The following is a 26,021-nucleotide window of genomic DNA, read 5'->3' on the forward strand; positions in this document are numbered from 1 at the left end:
CCATATTGTTCATTTTATCATCTGTCTGGACAGGCCAGATTAGAGCAGAACAGAGGGTTTCCAGACAGACGTGTCCATGGGGAAAAAAGGTTGGGATTATAGGTCTAATTATTTTAAAATGATGTCTAAATTTAATGTCTAAAACTGAAAAACCAAGAAATCACAGCATAACATGTTAGGTAGAAATTCGGAAATAATGTCAGAAGAAACAAAATTTCTGAAAATGCATATATCTGGGGAGCACGAATTGGGGATGCACAATGCTACTTGATGTTACATTTGTCTACTCTGGAGATGGAGGGTATAACAGATTTAAACACAGCCACAGATTCTGAACACTCTTTGCACTGAGACGTGAGCATCTATGTCCCCTCACTTTTGAGTCTCGGTTGGCTCAGTGTCTGTTTTACCCTATAAAATAAAGTGGAAATAACTGAGCCAGTTTCTGGGTTAGGACTGAAGACATCTGCTTCCTGCTCCTAAAATAGGAACAGGAAGAAAATTGATTGCTATGAAACTGAAAGTTATGTTGCTATGCTGTGAGGAAACTAATGGACAGGCACTGAGTGAACAGGCCATTTTAGAAGTGGATCCTTTAGTGCCAGCTGGGCCACTCCCATGACATACATGGAGTAGAGATGAGCAGTCCCCAAAGTCCTGAAAAAGTTGCTTATCTGTGAGCAAAGTGAACGAGTGTCAATAGGATGACTTGTTATGCAGCAATAGGTAAGATGGTACAAATATAGTCAACATCAAGAAAAGGTGGAGTTATTTGTCCTGCTGAGGGGTGGGTGCCATCTTTCATGAAGTCTGAAGCCTTGGAAACAGGAATTCTGAATGACTCTTCAGTTACTTAGCTCCTCAGACCCTGTTTACTGAGCACCCAGTTAAAGCCAGACATAGTTCTAGGTAGTACCGACATAACAGTTAACAAACCAGGTGATATCCCAGCCTTCACAGAGTTTATATTTGATCAAGGTGTAAATCAATAAATATGTAATTTCAGATACACCCACTATGGTTCAATGATAATCTCCTGGGACTTTATTATATAAAGCATAATTTTGTACAGAGCCCAGTTTGATAGAAGCTTATCTATAGTGAATCCTAGCCACGTTAATTTAATGAGGTATTAAATCTGTTTCCTTATCTGGACCCAGGGCACTGACTCCTAACTGTGACTATGTCATCTTTCAGGCACTTCAATTTTTCAAAAACTTATAATCTAACTAGAATTTGGAATTGATGAGTCTGCCTCCATCAATTCCTGGAGGCTGAGGAAAGGAAAACTCTGCATTTAGCATTCTTTTCTGGTCCTCACAGAACTCTCCCATGAAAGTTGGTCTGAAATGTCCTGCATTTCAGTTAGCTTATTCAAGAGGACACAAATATAGAACTCAAGGTTGACTTGTATTCAACCTCTCAGAAAAAAACCACAAAATGGAGGTAAGGTGTATTTAGTACAATCAGAAATATTTCAAGTATAATTTACATGAAACATAATTTGAAAAATATAAGTGCTCTGATGCATATATTTTAAAACCTCATGTCAAGAAATGTCCATTAGTTATTGAAAATGGGGGCAAATATATACCAAGTATTTTGAGGGACTATCTTATGCTTCATTAAAACAAATGTTCAGGTTGTTTGAAGTAATTTGTAAGAACAAATAGGAAATGTACGGAAAAAGAAAGCAATCAGAATGATATCCACCAGATAAGATTTAGAATATTCCTTCACTCTGAATTCTTTGCCATCTAAACTCATTTTCTAGATCACTCCAATATCCATGGTAAGACTTCTTTACATTCAGTATCAAAACTAATGATGACATTTATTATTTTAGCTTCAATCTCCTTTTGGCATCTTTATGTTTCTTCCGACAGTCCTAGAAAAACATAAAATCAAAAGCCCTCGTTAGGTGTGGCATGGCAGGTTCATAAATAAGACAGAGTGTGCATATTGTTATTTTGAGAATAGACTCTTTAGTCAAAGTCTCCAATAATTCCCTCATGTTATTTATATTCTTTCTTATACTTCCTCCATTTTCCAATAAATTATTGGAAATTCATGAAGCCATAAAATTAAAAAGAAAGTCTTTGTTAAAAATAAAATAACTTTCATAAAAAAATAAAATAAATAAAATAAAATAACTTTCACAGTGTTCAGTAACTATATAAAGTAAAATTTAGATTATTCAGTGACTGGGTCGTAGAAATCATTTTGGAAGTGCTCACATGGATGTGGAATATTCAGACTTTTGGCTTTAAGTGCTTACAATGGAAACTGTAATTCAGTCTTTCAAAAATTTCATCATTTCCTGTTCCTTAATAAGCATGACGAGAACTCAGATCAGTCACTCAATGGAGCCACTCTTTAGTCTCCTTTCTGCACATGGGTGGATTGAGTTAAACAATTAAAACTTCCCTTCCAGCACTATTAATTGTGAGCATTTAAATCATGTTTTCAGTTATCTCAAGTTTCATGCCTTCCTATATTCCTACACCAGGAAAATATTAACACAAAGGTAACATCATATCTATTTCAGGAGACAATTAACATGGCGATACTCACCATTCGCAAATTGTTTGTTCTGATCTCCCAAGAATTCCTGCTAATATTACTTCCCACTCCTCTCCAAAATAAGTCAGAACCTAGAAGGAAAAACAAAGAAAGGCAAGGCAGCACAGTAATATTAAAACAGACAATATTTTAGTGCTGGCATTATCAAGGTCTTCAAGTTAACATGATTCCCCACCCGCAGTTTATGCTAATTTTCAAAAATATTTTATTCTTTTAGAAAATGAAAATGTAGAATTGCTAGGATTTTTACTGTTTATAAACCATTTACTGTGATGTAACTTAGTTTCTGTTTGTGTTAGGCTTCAGAAATGAGTTCAACAGCCTCAGCATTTTCATGTGAACTTTTTTTTTCTATTTTTGTTTTACTGAAGTATAGTTAATTCACAATGTTGTGTTAGTTTCAAGTATACAGCAAAGTGATTCAGTTACACGCATACATTCTTTTCAGGTTCTCTCCCATTACAGTTTATTACAAGATATTGAGTATACTTCATGTGAACTTTTTAGGGTACTAAAAACTTGCAAATTTTGTATGTCTAGCATCTCAGCAAGTCCCTGGAACAAGACAAGCCCTTGCTGAGGATAGCGAGTAAGCTGAGGTGATGAATGGGAGCTTTCAGTTTTCCAGAGCTTTATAAGTCAACAAACTTCTGTCTAACAAGAGGGGGCTAAAGCATATCACATTGCAAAGAATCAGAATTTTTCCCAATCAGTATGTATAAATAGAGATGTACTATATATACCATTTAATAAAAAAACTGACTTACCATGAAGTCTCTCATCATTCTTAGAGAAAAAGAAAAATCTAGTAGTCTCTTTCTCATGTAATGGTACTTCTCTGAAGTGAGAAAGACAGAATTGGCCACTTAATTTCAACATTTAAGAAATGTTCACATTGTAAATATAAATGAACTATGTCTTAAATATCTGTGCTTTGTGTCTTGCTCATTTTTGACCTGAGTCAAAGTAATACCACCCTTTCTCTATTCAACATTCTTCGCTTCTACCTGTAACTTTGGTAACAAAGATTTAAGTACAAGCTCTATCTTCCCCATGCTGATTGTTAAAACTCTCACCCAACCACTGCTACCCATTTTGCCAGTGTTTCCTATGAGGTAGCAGCCAACTAGATGAAGCATCCTCTTCCAGACCAGGGACTTCAGTGGCAGGCTTTCTTCCCTATATGCAGCATATCCCCCACCCAGTGCTATCCAAATCTCAAGGAAAAGAAACACGCTCCCAATGACAAAAAGACTACAGAACTCTCTAAAGGAGCAAAAAAAAAAAAAAAAAGAAAACTGTCTTGAAAAGCTAAACTTAAGATACTTTTATAATATCTCTAAAGCATGTCCAACTCAGATTTTATAAATTATGAAATATATCTGGACAGAAACACATTACTTACTCAGGGCTCTGCTTTTTGTCATCTGTTTCTTCAGTAACATCTTCCTCTTCTGAACTGCTGTCTTGGAAACGAGGGTCTCCCTGCCAGGCGACCTTCCCAGGTTTTACTGCTTCAACTCTATAGGTCTCTATGTCATCAAGACAATGAAAGATGACACAACTGTGACCTAAAGCCCAAGTACTTATGGACACATTCACTTGTTTACTTTCACCATGCATACATATTTCTACATTTTGAATATCTTAATCATTAACTCAAAATGTGTAGTATCTTTTTGATTTTCAAATATTGAGAGAAACTTTTATTTTTTGGCATTGCTACAGTGATCTCATAAGGAATACAGTAATACTATCAAAAGATATAGAAGCTGAAGGTTTATAAATGAGCAACACAATTTACAAGAAAGATCAAAATAAGTGTGACACCTGAGCTAGCATTGAGCAGTCTAATGATGCAGTGAAACCGGTTTGCCTTCCTGCTTATTCATAAAGGAGAAAAGGAACATATCTTTACGTTTTCAATTTCCCAAATTTCCTTCTAAAACTGCTGAAAAAGCTGCTGCTAAAAGATGTGGATGATCACCTCACAAGTCCTCATAATTGCCAAAGCACATAAAACACATCTCCCAGGTTGCTCGGGTGTCTTAGCAATCATTTCAAGGCCAACTTCTCACACTTGGCTCTCAAAGTTAGAAAAATTAAAATATCTATATCATACCAACTCTGTTCAACAGTTCAGGACTGACCTTGGTACTCAAATGGACAGCACAGGCAAGAGAATGAAATAAGCAGAGCAATGATATATTGTATCTTATTTAGGACAATTTTGGAAAAACTACTTGATTGTTGTACCTCCTTTTGTAGCACCACAAAGCTGGAATCTAATACCTATCTGCTAAACACAAGGATGCTATTTTAACTGCTGAGCTTTCAAGTAGAACTTATTGTTAGGTGTATTCTGTATAGGTATACCTTGCTTTTACAGTGAACTTTCAGAAAAACTACACTTACATCTTAAGGTGAGAAGCAACTTCCTAAGGAATATTTGTTTCAAACTTTTAGACACGTAGGACTTCAGAGGTAAACCTCCTGAAGTAGAATGGAAAATTGTATATACCAGTGCTATACTTTTCTCTGCTGCTAAGTCACTTCAATCGTGTCCAACTCTGTGCAACCCCTAGACGGCAGCCCACCAGGCTTCTCCATCCCTGGGATTCTCCAGGCAAGAACACTGGAGTGGGTTGCCATTTCCTTCTCCAATACATGAAAGTGAAAACTGAAAGTGAAGTCGCTCAGTCGTGTCCGACTCTTAGCAACCCCATGGACTGCAGCCCACCAGGCTCCTCCGTCCATGGGATTTTCCAGGCAAGAGTACTGGAGTGGGGTGCCATTGCCTTCTTCGATACTTTTCTCTAGGTTCTGGCAAATCTCCAAGGATAAAGTTTGAAACAGCTGGTATATTGATGACACAGCATATTTGTTTAGAGGCAGGGTTACATATTTCTTCTCCTAACAAATAACACTGGCTTTCCTGAAGTTATGGCTTCTCCAACTGCATCAAAGATGTAAAGCTATTTAAATATATGACTTCTTAAACATATTTAAATATATGACTATTTCTACTCAACAGAAGAAGGAATGTTGCATAATTCTCTGGCTTGCCTTCATATGGCAGCTATCTAGAAGTTTGCTTCCAAATTCAAGAACAATTTCTTACTGTGTTGAACACAGCTCTAGGCATGTTACATTTATGGTTATGTAATGCTGACTGAAATACTGTTTATCTAGATAGAGAAGAGAATACTGCCTTCAGCTAATGTTAAATCATCATACTTACAGTAGACTCAATTAAATTCAAACTGCATGAAATGAAAAAGTAAAAACAAACAAAAATATACCTTCTTTTTCATCTTTGGCATCAGACTCAAAAAAGGAAAATGTGAATCCGCCGGTTTGCTCATTGCGAGTCATCAGAGCTGGAGTGTCCTGGACTACCTCAGCTTTCTCTCCATCAGAGTCCTCATTCCAAGGTGTGTTATCTTCCTTTTCACTAGTATCTTTTACACTTTGGAATATTTGTTTCAAATCCGTAGCAATGTTATAATACATTTCTTTAGACACCTCAGGTAGTTTCTCAGCTTCCTCCCTTTTCTTCTTTCGTTTTGCTTTACTGCATTGACATATATAAAGATCACAAAAAAGTCAATGTTTGGAAAAATTCCAGAAATCAGGAAATAAAAATACCTTGGATAACATTAGTCCCATTGTTTCAACCACCAAGAGGATCCACATATACAACTCATAAGGACAGAATCTTAACCAAAAAGCTTTTAATAGCCAAAATTATTTCAAACAGTTCCAAGTATTAAACATGAATCATATTGTCCTCTCTTTTATCCTCTGAACTACACTTCAGAAATTACACCTAAGATATCAGCTATGAGTAAGACAATTACTTAACTGCAATGGGCCTCAGTATCCTCATTTACAAAATGAACCAGGTTAAACCACATGACTTTTAAGACTCTATCAAATTGTAAAATGGTGAGTTTTATGATACTGGCATTAAAGGATTTAGTCATAATTCTGTTGTAGAAATGCATTATAAGTATGTCTGGGATGAAATTTTTCTGTTTCCATCAAACCTGCTCTATATTTAGGAATATGTTTTTGTTTTTGTTTTTAACCAGAGTTACACAGCAGTCTCCAATACTGAGTTTTTAGATAGTAAAAGATTCCTCTTCCAACAACACAAGAGAAGACTCTACACATGGACATCACCAGATGGTCAACACTGAAATCAGACTGATTATATTCTTTGCAGCCAAAGATGGAGAAGCTCTATACAGTCAGCAAAAACAAGACCGGGAGCTGACTGTGGCTCAGATCATGAACTCCTTATTGACAAATTCAGACTTAAATTGAAGAAAGTACAGAAAACCACGAAGCCATTCAGGTATGATCTAAATCAAGTCTGTTATGATTATACAGTGGAAGTGAGAAATAGATTTAAGGGACTAGATCTGATAGAGTGCCTGATGAACTATGGATGGAGGTTCGTGACATTGTACAGGAGATAGGGAACAAGACCATCCCTATGGAAAAGAAATGCAAAAAAGCAAAATGGCTGTCTGGGGAGGCCTAACAAATAGCTGTGAAAAGAAGAGAAGTGAAAAGCAAAGGAGAAAAGGAAAGATATAAGCATCTGAATGCAGAGTTCCAAAGAATAGCAAGGAGAGATAAGAAAGACTTCCTCAGCGATCAATGCAAAGAAATAAGAGGAAAACAACAGAATGGGAAAGACTATAGATCTCTTCAAGAAAATTAGAGATACCAAGGGAACATGTCATGCAAAGATGGGCTTGATAAAGGACAGAAATGGTATGGACCTAACAGAAGCAGAAGAGGTGGCAAGAATACACAGAAGAATTGTACAAAAAACATCTTCACGACCAAGATAATCACGATGGTGTGATCACTCACCTAGAGCCAGACATCCTGGAATGTGAAGTCAAGTGGGCCTTAGGAAGCATCACTATGAACAAAGCTAGTGGAGGTGACGGAATTCCAGTTGTGCTATTTCAAATCCTGGAAGATGATGCTGTGAAAGTGCTGCACTCAATATGCCAGCAAATTTGGAAAACTCAGCAGTGGCCACAGGACTGGAAAAGGTCAGTTTTCTTTCCAATCACAAAGAAAGGCAATGCCAAAAATGCTCAAACTACCACTCAATTGCACTCATCTCACACGCTAGTAAAGTAATGCTCAAAATTCTCCAAGCCAGGCTTCAGCAATATGTGAACTGTGAACTTCCAGATGTTGAAGCTGGATTTAGAAAAGGCAGAGGAACCAGAGATCAAATTGCCAACATCCGCTGGATCATGGAAAAAGCAAGAGAGTTCCAGAAAAACATCTATTTCTGCTTTACTGACTATGCCAAAGCCTTTGACTGTGTGGATCACAATCAACTGTGGAAAATTCTGAAAGAGATGGGAATACCAGACCACCTGATCTGCCTCTTGAGAAATTTGTATGCAGGTCAGGAAGCAACAGTTAGAACTGGACATGGAACAACAGACTGGTTCCAAATAGGAAAAGGAGTATGTCAAAGCTGTATATTGTCACCCTGCTTATTTAACTTCTATGCAGAGTATATCATGAGAAACGCTGGGCTGGAAGAAGCATAAGCTGGAATCAAGATTGCTGGGAGAAATATCAATAACCTCAGATATGCAGATGACACCATCCTTATGGCGAAAGAGAAGAGGAACTAAAAAGCCTCTTGATGAAAGTGAAAGAGGAGAGTGAAAAAGTTGGCTTAAAGCTCAACATTCAGAAAATGAAGATCATGGCATGTGGTCCCATCACTTCATGGGAAATAGATGGGGAAATAGTGGAAACAGTGTCAGACTTTATTTTTTTGGGTTCCAAAATCACTGCAGATGGTGATTGCAGCCATGAAATTAAAAGACGCTTACTCCTTGGAAGGAAAGTTATGACCAATCTAGACAGCATATTCAAAAGCAGAGACATTACTTTGTCAACAAAGTTCCGTCTAGTCATGGCTATGGTTTTTCCAGTGGTCATGTATGGATGTGAAAGTTGGACTGTGAAGAAAGCTGAGCGCTGAAGAATTGATGCTTTTGAACTGTGGTGTTGGAGAAGACTCTTGAGAGTCCCTTGGACTGCAAGGAGATCCAACCAGTCCATCCTAAAGGAGATCAGTCCTGGGTGTTCTTTGGAAAGACTGATCTAAAGCTGAGACTCCAATACTTTGGCCACCTCATGCGAAGAGTTGACTCATTGGAAAAGACTCTGATGCTGGGAGGGATTGGGGGCAGGAGGAGAAGGGGACGACAGAGGATGAGATGGTTGGATGGCATCACCAACTCAATGGACGTGAGTTTGGGTAAACTCTGGGAGATGGTGATGGACATGGAGCCCTGGCATGCTGCAAGTTATGGGGTCGCAAAGAGTCGGACACGACTGAGCAACTGAAGTGAACATCCTTTTTTTCTATTAGAGTCTATTTTATTTATTAGGCCAAATATTCTGTTTTACCTAAAATAATAATGTCCTAAATGATCATCTTACTGGTGGAGACTATCTTATACTGAGAAACTTTTAATACTTCATTAAATAAACCATAGGCTATAAGTCAAATATGCCTCCTATGAAACTGAGCTCCATGATCAATGAAACACAAGGTAGTGGTTTTAAAGGTGGTCCAAAGGTCCTCTGATACTTCAAGAAGTGGAAGTTAATTCCTCCATCCCTTTCAGTGTGGGTTGTTCTTAATGACCTCTTCTAAGGAACAGAATAGGGCAGATGTGGTTGTGTTCAACTACTGAAACTAGGGCTATAGAGTGCACTGTGGCTTTCTCCTTGCTCTCTCCCCTTCCCTAATCACCGGCTTTGGGAGAAGTCAGATACCATGTTCTGAGGGCACCCAAACACCCAAAAGGAGAGGTCAGCAAAGCAAGGAACTGAGGCCCCTGCCAGCGGTCAAGTGTGTGAACCATCTTGCAAGCAGGCTGCAAACTTTCAGAGACTATAGCCCCAGGTGACATCTTGACTACAACCTCTTGAGAGCCCAAACCAACACTACCTGGTAAAGTGCTCCCAAATTCCTGACCCACAGAAATTGGGACCTAATAAATTTTTAGTTGCAAGCTCTTCGTTTTGGGGGCAATTTTTTACATAGCAATATCTAACTGATACATATTTTGGTGCCTAGAAGTGGGATACTGCTATAAAAGCCCAAAATGTAGGAATGACTTCATAGCCCACACAGTAAGCAGAAGTTGGAAGGTCAGTGAGGAGGGTGTTAGCAAAAGCATGAAAACTCCCTGAAGAAACTGTTAGTAGAAACTACATGCCAATTGAGGCTTCAGGTAAGGCGTTGCAGAAAAGTGAAGTAAACGCTATTGGAAAATGGGGGAAAGGAGATCATTGTTATATAGTGGCAGGAGGCTTAGCAACACTGTCGCCTTTATTAACTGGTAAGTAGAAAATGCACCTAATGAATGGGTGATCTAGCAATGGAGATGTCCAGGAAGGTGTTGAAGGCATTTTCTGATTTCTTCTTGCTGCTTACAGTAACATATAAGCAGAGATAGTGAAACTAAAGAAAGAAGTTTTTTTTAATAAGGCGCTAGGACCTCATGGCTTTAAAGACTCCTATTCTCTAGAAGGCAAGTAACATAAAATTTAAGAAATATCTTCTAAGCAAGAACAAATCTATTTTTTCAGGAAAATATAGTGTAAAGCAGGTTTTGGCAAAGTAAACCCATGGATGAGATCCAAGCCACTGCTTATTTATGTACAGATTGCAAGTTAAGAATAATTTTTGTAGTTTGAAGTGACTGGTAAAAACTATGTAAAAAGATGGCTTCATAATATGTACAAATTACATGAAATGCAAATTTCAATGTCCTACTAATAGTTTCATTAGAACACAGCCTACCTTATTCATTTTATGTATTATGTATGGCTCTGTTTCTGTTATAAGGACAGAGAAGAGTCACTGCAAGAGAGACCATCTGGCCTGCAAAGCCTAATATATTTACTATTGTACTCTGAAGAGAAAAACTTGTACACCAGGCTAATTATTAATATAAAGCAAAATCCTTTGTTGAGAGCCTAGATATAGCTCAGAAACTCCAACTGTTCAAACAAGAGGGCTTCTTATGAGTTTAAAGGTATTATTTTTCAGCAGTCCCGGCAGAACACCATGGTGGAAAAAAAGCTTATCTTACACTGAATTTTGGTTTTTGTCTAATGAACTGAACCCCAGAAAGATTCACAGGAGACCCAAATACTTTAAGACAATTAAAGGAACAAAAACACCACTAGATTTGATGGGTAGGTACAGAGACATTCCACAGTGAGGAGGCTTGCATGGTCTGAATGTGATTCTTTTTAAAAGAAACTTTTAATTTTGTAATAATTTTAGATTTACAGAAAAACTAGAAACAGATTTACAGAAAAACTAGGAATAACCTTCACCTAGTTTCCCCTCATAGTAGCATCTTACACAGATATGAAACAATTGCCAAATCTAAAAGATTAACACAGGTACCTTACTAGTAACTGTAGCAGTTTACCTTTCTTTTGGTTTATCATCCTGCTTTCTTTCGTAAGTCGCATGGTCATGCCTTGTTGGATCATAATGTATGATGTCCCTATTTAAAAAAGGAGAGTGATAAGTTTGAAGGGACAAATCAGAGTATAAATCCAAAAAACTAATAGCAAAACATAATGCAAAACCAGGACAATTCCACTTTTGAGCAAGACAAAGGCATAAATATCAAGTAAGTGTATCAGGAGCTCCTTAGAAGCAATTATATTTTAAATTACCCACTTCTGAGAGGATCTTTGAAAAATTTTTAAATATTATTTTAAAACAGGAAAATATATATAGATAAAATGATATACTATTTGGATTTGTATAAAATATTTCAGTGGTGACAGTAGGGGGGAGTGAGTAAAAGTATAGAAGAGAAAACTGGTCCCATGTTAGTGATTGGAGAAGTTGGGTGATGGTACACAGGGGTTTCATTACACTAGTCTTCCTAAATTATATATTTTCTATAATAAACTGTTACATTTATTAATATTTAAACAGTTGTCCATTTTTTCAGTAGTAATAAATACAGAAAAAATTTTAGATTAGTTTCTTGAAGTGAATCACTAGGTAAGTATAATATTAAGAGTCTGATACATATTGTTAACTGCTCTCCCCAAGAAGTTGAAAATGGCCTAATTTTGTGGCAAAGGAAGAGAGAAGAGTGAGATGAAACATAAGACATACTTAAATTTCTTAGCAGCTACTGATCCTTTACTTGTAGAATTGCTTAAGCTGATCTGCAAAACACTCTGCACAACATTCAGGGCTTTCAATTTTTCTGCAGCAAGTTCTTCCTCCTCAGGAGTTTTCTTTTCATTTATTTCTTTGAAGGAAGAGGATAATTAGTAATCTTTTGGCAAATCTAACTTGAGAAATTTCAGTAATCAAATATTTATCAAGCACTTAAACATGTGCAAAACACATTAAGACAGGAAGAACAAAAGTTAAACCTCGTTTTGCTAACCTCTCTGTCCCTAAGCCCCTGATGTCACAGTGAATCCAGAAATTGCATGACCAGCAAACAAAATTCCCATTTCTACTTATAAAAATGAAATATGAAATTAATGGCTTTCAGTGGCAAGTCTAAGTTTTTAAGGTAAAGATTGACAAATGTAATAGAGCAAGATAGTAATTAAAAACCTAAAGTGAATAAAGATTCTTTGATTTTTGGCAACAATCTAGAAATTAATTTAAATTACATGTAAGTCTAAAAGTGAAAGAAAGGTGGTAATTTTACTGACTATTAACATGATATGTTAGCAGTTACTTTAGCTTTTAAACTCAGTAATAAATATCCCAGGAATAGAGCCTACACACAGGGCATTGTGGAATCCTATAAGCTGGCTTTCTTATTTACTAAAAACAGACAAACATCAGGGAACAAAGTTAAACATTTAACAGCCAGTTTGGATTATAAGAGAAAACATAAAAGAAGTCTGAGCCTTAAAGACCTTTTCAAATTACTGTAGGATATAAACAACTAAATAACAGAAATTAACAAAATAAAACACTGCTTTGCATAAGTTTTCTATAGAGATGGCCCAAAAGTGTCTAAGGGTTCAAAAAAGATAGGGATTATGTTCAGTTGGATTAAGAAATGTTTTACAAACCAGGTACAGTCTAAGGTAGGAAAGACAAAGTAGTTCCCTGAGGAAGGAAGAGAGCACGCTAGGAAACAAAATGAATATGTACTGAAATAAGAAACTGCAAAGAGTTTACATTGCATTAGGCTAAACCATATGAAACTGCTCATATGAAACTTTCTGACTTCAAAAAGTGGCAATTTTAATTTTATCCTAATACTGACAATTAGGAAGTAGAACAGAATGTTAGAAAGGGCTCAGTGTATTGGTAGGCTGCTTATCTGCAGGATGGTCTTTGTGCAACACACAAAAAACTCAGTCTCAAACGTTCCCAAGAAACCTCTGATACAGGCTCTTCCCAAGGTTCTGTAAGACCCTCTGGCTTTAGCCTTTTTTTATACATGAATATTTTCCAAATGTAGGTAATCTTTGCTCATGACTACTCTGCTGAGCTCCCAAATATTCTTTCCTCAATGCCTGGTGGATATTTCTCACAGGTGTATCTAAAGTTGAAAAGCAGAACAGCCAGGAGCAAAGATGACCCAGATTTGGAAAATATTCATGTAAAAATGAAGGCTAAAGCCACACGGACTACAGAACCTTGGGAAGAGCCTATATCTCAAAGCAAAGGGAAAATTTAGGAACCAAGAATTATGAAGAAAACAAGGAAGTTATAGTGCAATAGAAGCAAAGGGAAGAGAACATTTCAAGAAGGATGATCAACAGTAACAAATGCTATAAGCAGGTTGAAGGGTGAAGCTTGAGAAGACGCCACTGCATCTGGTAAACCAGTTATTCACAGCTTTGAGGGACCGCACGCTAAAGAGTTGTAAATATGAGACAGACATAAGTGGCAGGAGTTAGAAAGCAACATCTATAGTTTCTTGACTAATCCCAAGGTTCTATCCATTCCTATGTTATCAACATGGAATTCTGAGTGAAAAGTTCTGAAACAATAAGTTGGTATGGATCCTGGAGAATTTACTCTCGGAATACTTGTTTTCAGAAATGTATAATATACAGAATAATCACTTCAAATAATTTAAAGTATCATATCCAGAGATTGTACTTTCAATAAAATCAACTGCTTCTAAATTGGATGCAATCTATTTTTTCATTTCAGGCTTAGAACTGAAAAAAAAAAAAAAAAGGGAATGGCAACTTAAAAACTGGCAGGGTTGAAGAATGGCTTTTTGAACCTATGAGACCGAATTATGTCTGCAGAAAGAACGAAGAGATAGAAGAAAGTTAAGTGTGAAGATGCAAATGAGAAAAAGGAGTGAACAGGAGGTATAAATGGAGAAGATCAAGATGCGGATTAGATAAACTCAGGAAAGAAGAAAAAAGAAAGGACAGAGTAGTTCTGAGATTGGAAAGGAAAACAGGGAGCTACCTGAAGTGACCATCGTCTTGGTCAAGTAGGAGGTGAGGTCTTTTACAAAGGATAAGAGTAGAAGATCTTGTAAAGAAAGTTTGGAACCACTGCCGATGCTTCCGATAGCATCAATGCTTTTAAATATATTCAAATAAGAATGAATTTAAGTAGAGTGATATTCAGTGGTACATTGCTTTGAAAAATCTGCACCGAGCATGAACACTTTCTTTAAGTAAACCAAGTGGGATGTATCTGTCTTACACAACCTCACGAGGACCTGTTGACCTACTGCCAGGTAGGTCCTTGACTTATAATACCAGGATGAGGGAAGATGGTACCTTTGGCAGATGCTACTTATTCCTATCTTTTCTGGCAGCTTCAGGAAATTAAAATTTTATAAATAAATTAATATGTACAAGTGTTACATGTACATGTAACACACCATGTACACATAACACTATATGTGTTATATATACATAAAACACTTCTCTATGTGTTAAGTGAAGATGCTAGACAAGTTGATTTCTTGAGGTATGCCAGCTCTAACATCAGGACTGTTTGTTTGCACAATGAGTCATTTACCTTCATGATCATCTTCACTATCACTTTCTAGAAATCGGGAGTCCATGCGAAATCTGTCATCAGTGCCAAAGTGAGACTGCAAATTCATGAGCTAAAGACAAAACACAAAGACAACTGACAGTCGCATTCCCAAGAAATTACTTATGAAGAAGACCCTCCAAGTATACTTCCATGCTGTGAAATTTACTACATTAATGTTTGCATAACCTCACCCACTCATGAACCAAACAAAGAGGGCCATGGAGGATCAATCTCAAAAACCTTAATGTTAAGAGTATGGGCAAGGTCTGCCTTCATTAACCTAGATTTAAGGACTATGCTGAAAAAATAAGAGCATGTTGCAAATTTTTTTATTTTCAGTCTTCACTAACCTTCTGTCCAGCTCTGCCCTCAAACTGAGGTTTAATTCTGAACCTGTTATTGTCATCTTCGGAACAAGATTCCTCATCATCGCTGCTGTCAAAGAGCTTCCCAGAGGCTCTACCCATGGACTCCTGTTACATAAGGACAGAAATGTTTATTAATAACCAAGACAACCCGTATTTCCCTCATTATGCAATTTTCCTCCTTACACTTAAGAAACAACTCAGATGCATATCCCAGGAAACAGTGTGGTGGTTATAATAGAAACTCTCGACTCAGTGATATTTACATGGCCCCCTGGGTCTCCAGAGGCTCCTAATGCAGCCTGAAAGGGGGGCAGTTATTACATGTAAGAACATTTTCTGCATGGTTTCACTAATATTGATGTCACTTTGCAGAGGACAGATTTATGTGGGAGAAAATCTTTAAGGCCCCTGTAGCATCCATGCGTGGTGGTCTGGGGAGTTTTCTGTTTCATTGTGGCTCTCAGAGGAAATTTTATGTTGAGCCCAGCAGCTGGGGGGAGGTTTTGGTATGCAATATGCAGAAATGGATCTGTACAAGTAGAGGCATGCCCATATGGACATCTTAAATTTCTTACTTTTACCAGTTCCTCTCCTGGATGGCTTTGCTCCCGAGTGGATGTCTCCTCTGTTTCGCTTTCACTATTGGAACCAAAGATGATGTGCGTCGGCTTGTCCTCTGGATGACCATCCTACAGTGGTCATCAAAAGCATTACCTTTAAGACAACCTCTCATCTCCTTCCCCAAGTAAGTCTATTTCCCACCCTATTCATCCCAAGATAGAAACTTCTCACTTTCCATTTGCAGTTGATCACCAAGTCCCATCAGTTGGGCCTTCCTGCTATTTTAAAAATATATTCCCATAGTCACTGCCTTGGTTCTGGCTCAAAACCTCTCAAAAGCTGTCTATCCTTGTTCCCTTGTTTGTCCCATTTGATTTGTTGTTCTCAGCACGTCCTGAACCATTTGCCCCAAAGAGAAGTTGGCAAACTTTCTCTGTCAAGGGCCAGAGAATAAATATTTTAGGCTTTGCAAGCCACATATAGTTTTAGTTCTATATTCTTCTTTTTTAAACTCTTTAAAAATGTAAAAACCATTCTTAGCTAGGAGGCTCTTTTAAAACAGGACATGGGCTCGTTTGCCAATTCCTGTTCCAACACAACTAATTTTTACTCCCTTACTTCCAGTCCTTAAGTTTTTTCCCAGACTTAAGAATAAACTCCAGCCCTGTAGCCTACTTATCTCTCTCACTTCTCATCACCTTGTACTCTATTTAGTCAGTTATTGCAAATATTCCCTTTTGTACAAACTGCTGCCTTATCTTAAATGCCTTTTCTCTCTCTTCCTACCCTTTTGCCTCTGCCAGACCAATTTCTACTGAGCCTTTCCCACTAGACTCAGGTCAGCTGGGGAAGTACCCACTCCCCGGTAATGCCAACAAACTTGTCTGCTTCCTGTCAGAGCACGTAGGCATACTTGTTTCCCATTGCATGGAACTGAACTGTGACCCTCTGTTCACCACACTGTGAGCCAATACTGCCTGATAGTGATCTTTTCTATAAATCGAACACTTGCTGCGAAGGACTGGAACTTTGCAGGAACGTAATAATTCTTGAAAAAATGAATAAGGTCCCATTATAGTAAATCTTCATAAGACACTACTCACTTGACAGGTGATATATATGGCAACTGAGATGTATTAGTACACATCACTTAACTATATCAGTAATATCTTCTAAAGCAATATCCAGATATACTATATAGACACAAGGACATAAAACACAAACATTCAGCTCTAAAGGGGCCTGCCTACCTTTGTGGGCAAGAAAGAGACTAGACCTGGAGAGAGTTCTTGGTAAATTCCTAGACTGAAAATATACTCACCAAATTTGCCAGAGCATTGTGAACCAACTTCTTTTGGACTTCTTTGGCTTTCTGCCTTGCCTCTAAGGCTGCCAAACGTTTCTGATTATCTTCAGCATGCTTATCTTTAGCGTTAACATCTGATGAACTATTAAAAGAAAGTGGGAAGTCAGTTTTGCTTCCCTGGGAGTCTCTCCTTGAGAAAACCTCTGGTGATTTCTCAGGGGCCTTGGAGCTGCACAGATCAGGCCTCCCTTCAGAGCTCTCTCCTGACTTTCCAGTCCCGTGGCAACAGTCTTCATCAAGGCCTCTGTTGAGAGTCTTAGCACCACAACTTGAAGATTTCTTATCTTTCAGTGGCAACAGACTAGAAATAGGATTTCTATTTCTCTTTTCTGAACTGTTAGGGGACACCACTTTGTGACCCTGGCTCGCAAAAGACTGTCTCTTTTGAGGCTGAATTTGGTTTGAGTCATTTGCCTCCTTTGCATGTTGGAAAGGAGTCTGTTCACTTGATAGGCCATTAGCACACAGGGACCATTTTCCCATGGACACGTTCCTCGGTTCCTCAAGTTTCAAGGAAATTTGATCTTTATTAATATTATTAGAGGCAACACTCTCTTGCAAGGATTTTTTCACTGATTCCTTTCCATAGAGACAGCCCACTCCTTTGAAAGCCTGAAATTTTGGCTTTAAGGTATTTTCCTTTGTTTTCTGTTTTCCACATGGGTTCTCTCTTCCTTCTAAAAGAGAAGCCACAATCTCCTCAGGATGAATACACTGCTGGCCTCTGCGGAGGTCACCTGGAATCCTTCGGCTCTTGGAGGCCCTGTCACACTTGGCAGTGGTTTCCTGGCCACTGCTCTCAGTCTTTTCTTTTGGAGCCTCCTGGTTACCACCAGCCAGCTGTTCCAAATCAGCCAAAGTCAGATTCACACGGAGACAGTTTTCCATCAAGGTGTTATACTCCTTATCTCCTTCACACTCAGTTGATTCTGATACAGAATCAGCATCTTCACTGCTACTGGACTCAATCAGAGATTTACAACTAAGAGGCTTAACTCTGTGACTGAGGGCTACCTCTACTTTGTTTTTTCTTTTTTGTTCTTTAATACTGTCATCAGAAAGATCATACTTTTTTCTGCTTTTCAAATAAGTCTTCTTGTACATAGACTTTTCTCCTTGTGAAAAATCTACACCGTTTTCGATCTTACCAGAACTTTTTTTCATTGCAATGATTTCATCTGTATCTCCTGAATCAGAGTCACAACCATTTTCTGTAACATTATTTTCACTGTTTTTGAGGCCTAAACCTGTTGAAGTATGAAATTTGTGAAAATCAGATTTAAAGTCATCTCTTACAACTTCAAAGGGATCATTTTCAAATTCATTTGAGGACCATGTAGTTTTCTCTAAGTTTTCCTCTCTTGCAATCATTAGTCTTAATTCATCTTCAGAATCAATATCATCATCAGATATGCTATTTCTCTTTTTGGTAGTTTCTAAACCAGAAGTCTGAAAAAATACATTTTTAAATTTCTGATGATCAAAATCAGTTATATACGGTGCTTTAGGAGTAATGGAATTATGAAGTGTTTTTTGTGCAACCTGTTGTATTAAATGTGGACTCTCCATTATGCTACTAGGTTTTGATCTTATGGTAGGAAATGCAGTAGAATCCTCATTCTTCTGTACTTTTATTATCTTCTTGGCAGGGTTGTGAAAGTCAGAGAATTCTCCTCGCCGTTTCTTACTCATAGGATCATTCCCTCCTTCCAGTTCCCAGGTGAGGTTGGATATAGGGACAGCATTTGTGAAATCCTCCCCTATCTTCTTTAAGTTGTGGCAGTATTTTGAGGGATCATACTTTATGATGTCACCAACAGTCAAGGAACAAAAACAGGCACTAGGTTTTAGAAAAACCTATCAATCTGATTAAGCAAAAGAATACTATTTAATCTTGAGCAAATCATTGACTCATTTTACCCTCAGTTTCCAATCAAACAAAAAAGGACTTCATTAGGTAACTCAGGATCTTTGGAACTGACATGTCCATGGCATGTCCAGAGTGAAAACCAACGATCATCACTATTAACTGGAAGAAATTACTTGGGTTTATATGTATATTACAACAAACTGATTTAAGATTATATTCTAGGTACTTTTCTATGTCTGAGAAATCTACTCACTGCTAACATCATAAAGCAGAGTATAGAGGGGCAGTCAGAGGGGGAACAACTAGACTCTGTGTTGGTTATCTCAAACCTGAGAAATAAAGATTCTCCAACATTTTGACCACTCCTCTTTTCAATGCTGGCTCATCCTAGACCTGATTCTCTTAGCTCAAACATCCACTTCACATTTCACTCACTCTCTGAATTTTTGCAGGTCTTTCTTAGAAGGCTAATACTTATCAGATCTGTTCTGTTGCTAACCCTGTCCAGAAAGATTCCAGTCAATGTCAATGGCATTGGCTGATTTCCTAAAACATACGAATAGACAAGTATAAGTTGCTTTAATCTCTCACTCCTGAAAAATTCCTTTGTTCGCTTAGCAACTACTGAATACCTGGCTAATTATATGTGAAGTGTGTCAAATACTGTCTATTTTCTCTTGGCTTTACACTGTCCTTCCAAATCCTCCTCTCTGCTGTCAAAAGGCTACTTTTATGACTGCACTGTTTTCCCTTGCCCTTCCTTAGTTCCTCTAGAAATGGCTTTGAATCCATGTCAAACGAGAGGAATGATATATAAATTAGTAAGTAAAAGTGCTTGCTTAATAAGCTTCATTTGTATCACTTACTTGTATAAAATGTCACTACATTTTCTCATCCTCTAATTGTTTCATACATGCAGGTAAATGGATCTTACCTTATAGAGAAATTGGGAACATAAAAACTCTTAAACATCTAAAGATTTACTGACAGCAGCAGTGAAACTCCGAAGATACGAAGTTAACTTCTGCAAGTATCCATCACCGTAGTCAACAATAATTTCTCTGAAAGGCCAACTGCTAAGGATATTTTACGTTTACGTTCATTCTTTAGATGAAGGACAGGTAAGACTCTTCCAAATTTACTCACAACCCAATTCTAAAAGAAAAAAAAAAAAGGATATATTTATTATACTTGTCACGAACAGAAAAGATTAACCATTCTGCATAAATATAACTTAAGAAAAAAAGAGTATAGAAAGAAGAAGGAAAATTGAGGCAGTTGTTGATTCCATAGAAATCACATAAGATGGTACAGAAATAACAGCCATTAAAAAGGCAAACTTGGGACCTGTTTGGACTCCTCACCACCTCTATTTCCCTCAGGAGACTTGCCTCCATGTGGGTTTTTATTTCTCTTTCTAAAATGGGGGAAACCTGTGCTTTCCCAAGAGCTGTAAATGCACTTGGAAGATCATAAAGCACTATTTATGTTAACTGCTTCAAAGCAAGAGAGAAAAAGCATTTGCTTTAAACATGATGTTCATGGTCATTTGGTCTCAGGAATTGGTTCCGAGGCTACTCAGGCTACCAGGGGTGACTTACTTTGTGCCCTGGTACTTCTGTTCCCGGCACAGCTTTCACATGGAAATCCACTGTTTTCATCTTTTCTAACAAGCTGGTGTTGCCTGTTGTTGATTTTCCTTTCTTTGCTTTTGCTTCTTCTCTCTCTTGGGCCAATCTGAATCAAAGAAAAAATACAAATAAGAGAGTTAAAATAACCAATCACACTATTAACCATGCTTCTGTCTTGTTTTTTCATACTATAAACCTGTTTAACTTCATAGGTATCATTTGGAATCTCTCAGCTTTTCCCTTTCAACTTATGTACTTTTGGTATTTTAACTATTCTTAATCCCTTCTCTTTGTTATGAGGAAACGGTCTCTTCTTTCAAAGTCTAATCTGCTAAATCTTGAATATTACTACTCTCATAATGAAGAGAATGCAGAATAGAATGCCAACTAAATCTTCCAATTCAAACTCCCTATCTGATTTGGGCCTGGTTAACTGTGCTGACCAATTCTCATTGGCCTCTGTCTCTGGTGTGGCTCTTTTCTGAGCGCCGAAGAATTAATGCTTTTGAACTGTGGTGTTGGAGAAGACTCTTGAGAGTCCCTTGGACTGCAAGGAGATCCAACCAGTCCATTCTAAAGGAGATCAGCCCTGGGTGTTCTTTGGAAGGAATGATGCTAAAGCTGAAACTCCAGTACTTTGGCCACCTCATGCGAAGAGTTGACTCATTGGAAAAGACTCTGATGCTGGGAGGGATTGGGGGCAGGAGCAAAAGGGGACGACAGAGAATGAGATGGCTGGATGGCATCACCGACTCGATGGACATGAGTTTGAGTGAACTCCGGGAGATGGTGATGGACAGGGAGGCCTGGCGTGCTGCGATTCATGGGGTCTCAAAGAGTCGGACACGACTGAGCGACTGAATTGAACTGAACTGTGGCTCTTTTACATTTCAACTTCCAAGATTCATGCTCCACAGGCAGATGTGCACAGGTACTCAAAGGCAGCAGCACTGTGTGCTCACCCTGCTCAGGATGAGAGCCCCAGTTCTTGCCTATAATAGGCACAAAAGTACTGCTGAATGAAAGTCTCATCACTACCCTGTTCACAGAGGCCCACAGCTGAAGAACAAAATCCTCACCTTCGTCTCTAGACTAGTTCCACAAAATTTGATTTAGACCTTATTTTTCCTTGTGGCATTTCTTTGCCTGAGAACAATCTTAAAACTCTCTTGGTCACTTAATCTGTACATTCCGAAAATGTCTCCTATTTTGAAAGCACCCAAATGCATACAATCTTTTCTCCCTAAGGATACTTTTCGGATCTTAAAATGCTTTAATCGTTTTTACATTGTCTTGTTCTTAAATCTTAGGCATAATAAATTTTATGCGTCTCTTACAGGGATCCCTATTATCTTTAAGTTTTTGTATGATGCTTTTATTAACAGTTTAAAGTTAACATAAGCAATTTGGTATCATCTATTAAAATTTTAAGTGTGCTTAACTCCATGACATAGCAACTCCTTTTGTTGACATACACATCAGAGGGACCCTTGTACATATATAGAAGTTATCTTCAAGGGTCATCTGTTATCAAGAGAAAGTGGAAATGGTCTAAAGGTCTATGAGTAGGAGATGATTAAGTAGACTATGGGACATTTTCTAAAATGGTACTAAATAGGTATTACAAAGAAGGGGGAAGACCTACATCATCATAAAAGTTTGTGTCTAAAAAGCTGCAAATAGCTCTACTTATAATGCATAAATTTGTTAAAACTGTAATAATATGATAGTTTCAAATCAATTAAGTGAACATATAAAATCACTTACAATATTAAGAAATTAGTGTGTTAATGTTTGGATTAAATCAAATACAGGCAAAACCTTACCTGTGCAAAAAACTTTCCTTTGCTAGCTGAATTTGCAGTGTCCCACCTTTCCATTTTGTTTTATTTAAAACAGACATACCTATAAAGCAAAGAATTAGTACCCAAGTACATAGCAATGCAAAAATATATTTCAGCATGTGCTTTTACTAATTAGTACCAAAAAAAGAAAACTTGTTTATCACAAACACACAGAGGAAAGAGAATAAGGAAAGTGAGACCAGAAAGAGGAGGCTTAGGTCCCATTCTTATCTTGACCACTTATTAGATTCTTACATTCCCTATTGTCTCATGTAACTGGAAGATTTGAATGAGGCAAATGTGCAAACCTTTAAGCAAAATTTGTCATTTGTTGATAAAGTAATGTCAGAAATCTCTGGCAAATGGTTGGTATTTATTTAACATGTCACTGTTATTTACCATACTAAAACTATAGAATATTAATGTAATCTTCTTAGGGAGAATCAGAGGACACTGGAATCCTACAGCTCCTCATCCTTATTTATCACCTCATACTAATTATCACTGCATAACTTGCAAACATATTAGCACAAGCAACTAAACTGTGTTTGAACTACTGTACCCTAGTAGCTGATTTTTCTCAGTATCTGCTATCAGCTTCCTTAATAATTATCACTGAGAGAAATTTCTATGAGACAGGTACTATGCTAAGTACAGAAGTATTATTCAATTTCATATTCACAGTAATATTATGAGCCAAGCTATATCTTGGTCATATATCAGGTAAACAAACTGGGTCTTCTACTTTAAATAGAATTGCTAGGTCACGCAGCAGAACTGTGTTCTTAACTGCAATGTACTTGTCATATGTTTCCCAACTGGACAGATGATATTACAAAAGGCCAATGGCCTTCCTTCTCTATTAGCATGTTTCCTACTCAGTGTCTTTTGATTTTTCAGTCTCCAAATAATTAGAATGCATTTCTACATTAGTGGCAGTATGAATTACATCTCGCTTTTCACTGAAGGCCACAGCTGGTCCTCAGCTTTCTTAAACTTATTGATAGATATTTCATAATTTCAAGGATATGATCTTATAAGGGCATAATGTAAAGCCCTCTTCTAATAGCATTTATTAACAAGAATTATTTACCTGAGAAATGAACACCCTGAGGAGTGGGGTATGGCATAATATCCAGTGGGATATAGGTAACATGCAGTTTCTATTAAAGCGTGATCCTTTGTCCACAATATTTGAGAATGCCACTTTTGAGCAAACTTGTTGGTAATGTGCTACCATATGTCATGCATTATGGAATGAATCTAAATCTCGAACTGTAGAATATCAGAATTCTATTCATCACGGTTGTCCCTCTCAATGACGTAAAAGTGGCTGTTTAGATTTAGAATCAAAGTTATTCCAAATAACATAGTGACATGAAATGGTAAATAGTATAGAAAACATTCATTACATTTCTTCAGGTCTGCTTCTGTTACTCTGATGTTGATATATGCAAAGACTTTCTGTGGGTTTCCTAAAAAAAAAAAAAAAAAAAAAAAAAAAATTTAAATTCTTACGCAGAGAATAATGTAAAAATGATTTCTAAATTTTAAAAAAGACCTCTTAGAAACTTACTCTTTCAAAGAAAAAGCTTGTTTATTTTTCACTGGATACAAAGATTGCAAATTTTTAAGCATGATTATCTAAATATTTTATGAGAAAAATGTCAGTCAGTCAGTTAAGGAAACATTTTGCTGTTTATATGTTAGAGATATGCTAACAGGACATTTACTAATTATTAGAATTTTAGCTCTGAAAATTTAAAGCAATATGTTTCAGAAATTGGATGTTTGGGAATTCCCTGGAGGTCCAGTGTGAGACTTTGGGCTTTCACTGCAGAGGGCAGATTCAATCCCTGGTCAGGGAACTAAGATTCTGCAAGCCACATGCTCCCTCCCCACTACAAAAGGGGAGAGGGGATGTTTGGGAATTTAGAATTTTTTTATTTCACACATAACACCTCCAGGGCATATGTGCTGGGATGGGGTTAGTACTATACTATCATAATGAAATAACATCACTTTCAGTGTTCAGGTGAATGTTTCACATTCATCTTTGGGGGGTTCCTTTATTTTGTGATATTTGACTTGAGTTATATTTGCTTTAACTACCCATGAAGCACTTTAAATTTACCTTGATCATCTTTCCGAGTGATGATCTCCACATCAGAAACTTCTCCAAATCTGCCGAACTGATTCTGCAGGTCTGCCTCAGAAATATTCTGCCCAAGACCACCCACAAAAAGGCGTTTCATTTCTCTATTGGCTTTCATCAAGGCTGGACAAACACTCAGGGTATTCTAGTGGAAAAAGACTTCTACCTAGAGTTCTTTCCCTTAAATCTAAAACAAACAAACAACAACAACAAAAATAAAACTCAAACCAACCAACAAACAAAAAAACCCTCAACTCCTTTCCCTGAACCTTCTATGCCAATTGGTTGCCTGGATTTGTGCTTCCCTTCCTATTGTATTGTTCCCAATTTTATTCCTGAAGGCTCTGTTCACATACTACATCCCTGTTCTTCATGAATGCATTTTGGAAAAGAACCGCTACAGACAGACACAGGTGCAGGTGGACATTTTTCCCTCTAAATGACCACAATATACACTCTACTCCCCCTGAGTTTACTAATCCATATTGTTAGGTGTTTCTCCTTTATTCACTCACTTTAATAAACTGACAGAAATGGGACATATTAACATCTACGGGATCTTCCCAACCCAGGGATGGAACCCAGGTCTCCCACACTGCAGGCAGATTCTTTAAGCTCTCCATCTTCAAGCTTCTCACAGTCAAATGAGAAGTAAGCAAATGCTGCAATTGCAATACTACATTACAACAGAAATACATACAAAGTGGTTTTCAGGCACAAAAAGAGCAATGGATATCAAAATACAGATTTTTTTTTTTTTTTGACACTATGCGCCAGCGTTGTACGAAGTAGTTTGCAGGCGCCTTTTTTCATATTAGCAGGAGAGGTGAAGTCACTTTCCCAATGCCATTAAGACAAATAGCGGTGAAGCTAAGATTATAACTCAAATCTAATTTCAGAACCCGTAATTCTAACACTGTACTAGGGAGGCTGTTGGAATAGAAGGGACTCAGGAAAACTCTTCCAGAGATACTAGGATTTAAGGCCTATAATGCCTATATCGCTTAGTGCCCAGCTGGTGCTGAGCTCCTAACAAGCCCCTCCCCCCAAGTTGACAGACTCCGCACACACGAAACCCCAACACAACGCCAAAATGCCGGAGCATGGGTCGAGATCTAAGCTTGAGCCACGGCCTATATCTTAATGGTAGCTTCCTCTGTCCCAAACCTACCCACCCCATCCTTCTTTCTCTGAGAAGGCTTGAACACAAGCACGGAGAAGTTATGCCAATTAGCCCCTTCCCATCCCAGGCCCCAAGCCCCGGGCTCACCACTTCTTTTCCTACATCCAGCGCGGCGTACAGTGCTAAATTCTTGTCACGTGTCCCAACAAGTACCCTATCTCTTTCTTCCTACTGGATTTCCAACCCAGCCTCCTCAGGTTCCATTACTACACTCAGTTTCCCAGTGTTCTTTATTTCGTTTCCAGTCTTCCAGGCAATCGCGATGACCCCGTCCCCTGCCTCTAAGTCCGCAAAAGACTCCAAACAAAAATTCCCTAATTCATACAGAAGAGGGTTATCACTTTATCTCCTGGATACGGTCGGCGG

The 26,021-nt window shown here is 37.8% G+C and overlaps 1 protein-coding gene across 1 annotated transcript; it reads right to left on the reverse strand.

Moving 5' to 3' along the window:
* Positions 1-945: 945 nt before the first annotated feature.
* On the reverse strand, positions 946-26,014 carry NOL8 (nucleolar protein 8). The gene is made up of 17 exons (XM_055579048.1): positions 25,743-26,014; positions 24,452-24,659; positions 23,730-23,792; positions 22,300-22,378; positions 20,444-20,579; positions 19,927-19,997; positions 16,928-18,779; positions 15,621-15,734; positions 15,028-15,150; positions 14,657-14,747; positions 11,801-11,939; positions 11,094-11,171; positions 5,886-6,157; positions 3,989-4,115; positions 3,351-3,421; positions 2,575-2,654; positions 946-1,888 (listed from the first exon to the last, which is right to left on the reverse strand). Exons 2-17 carry the CDS (start codon positions 24,588-24,590, stop codon positions 1,838-1,840), a joined length of 3,486 nt encoding a protein of 1,161 aa, XP_055435023.1. The 5' UTR covers positions 24,591-24,659; positions 25,743-26,014; the 3' UTR covers positions 946-1,837.
* Positions 26,015-26,021: the final 7 nt, after the last annotated feature.

This window comes from Bubalus kerabau, chromosome 4, assembly GCF_029407905.1.
Source record: "Bubalus kerabau isolate K-KA32 ecotype Philippines breed swamp buffalo chromosome 4, PCC_UOA_SB_1v2, whole genome shotgun sequence".
NCBI lineage: Eukaryota > Metazoa > Chordata > Mammalia > Artiodactyla > Bovidae > Bubalus > Bubalus kerabau.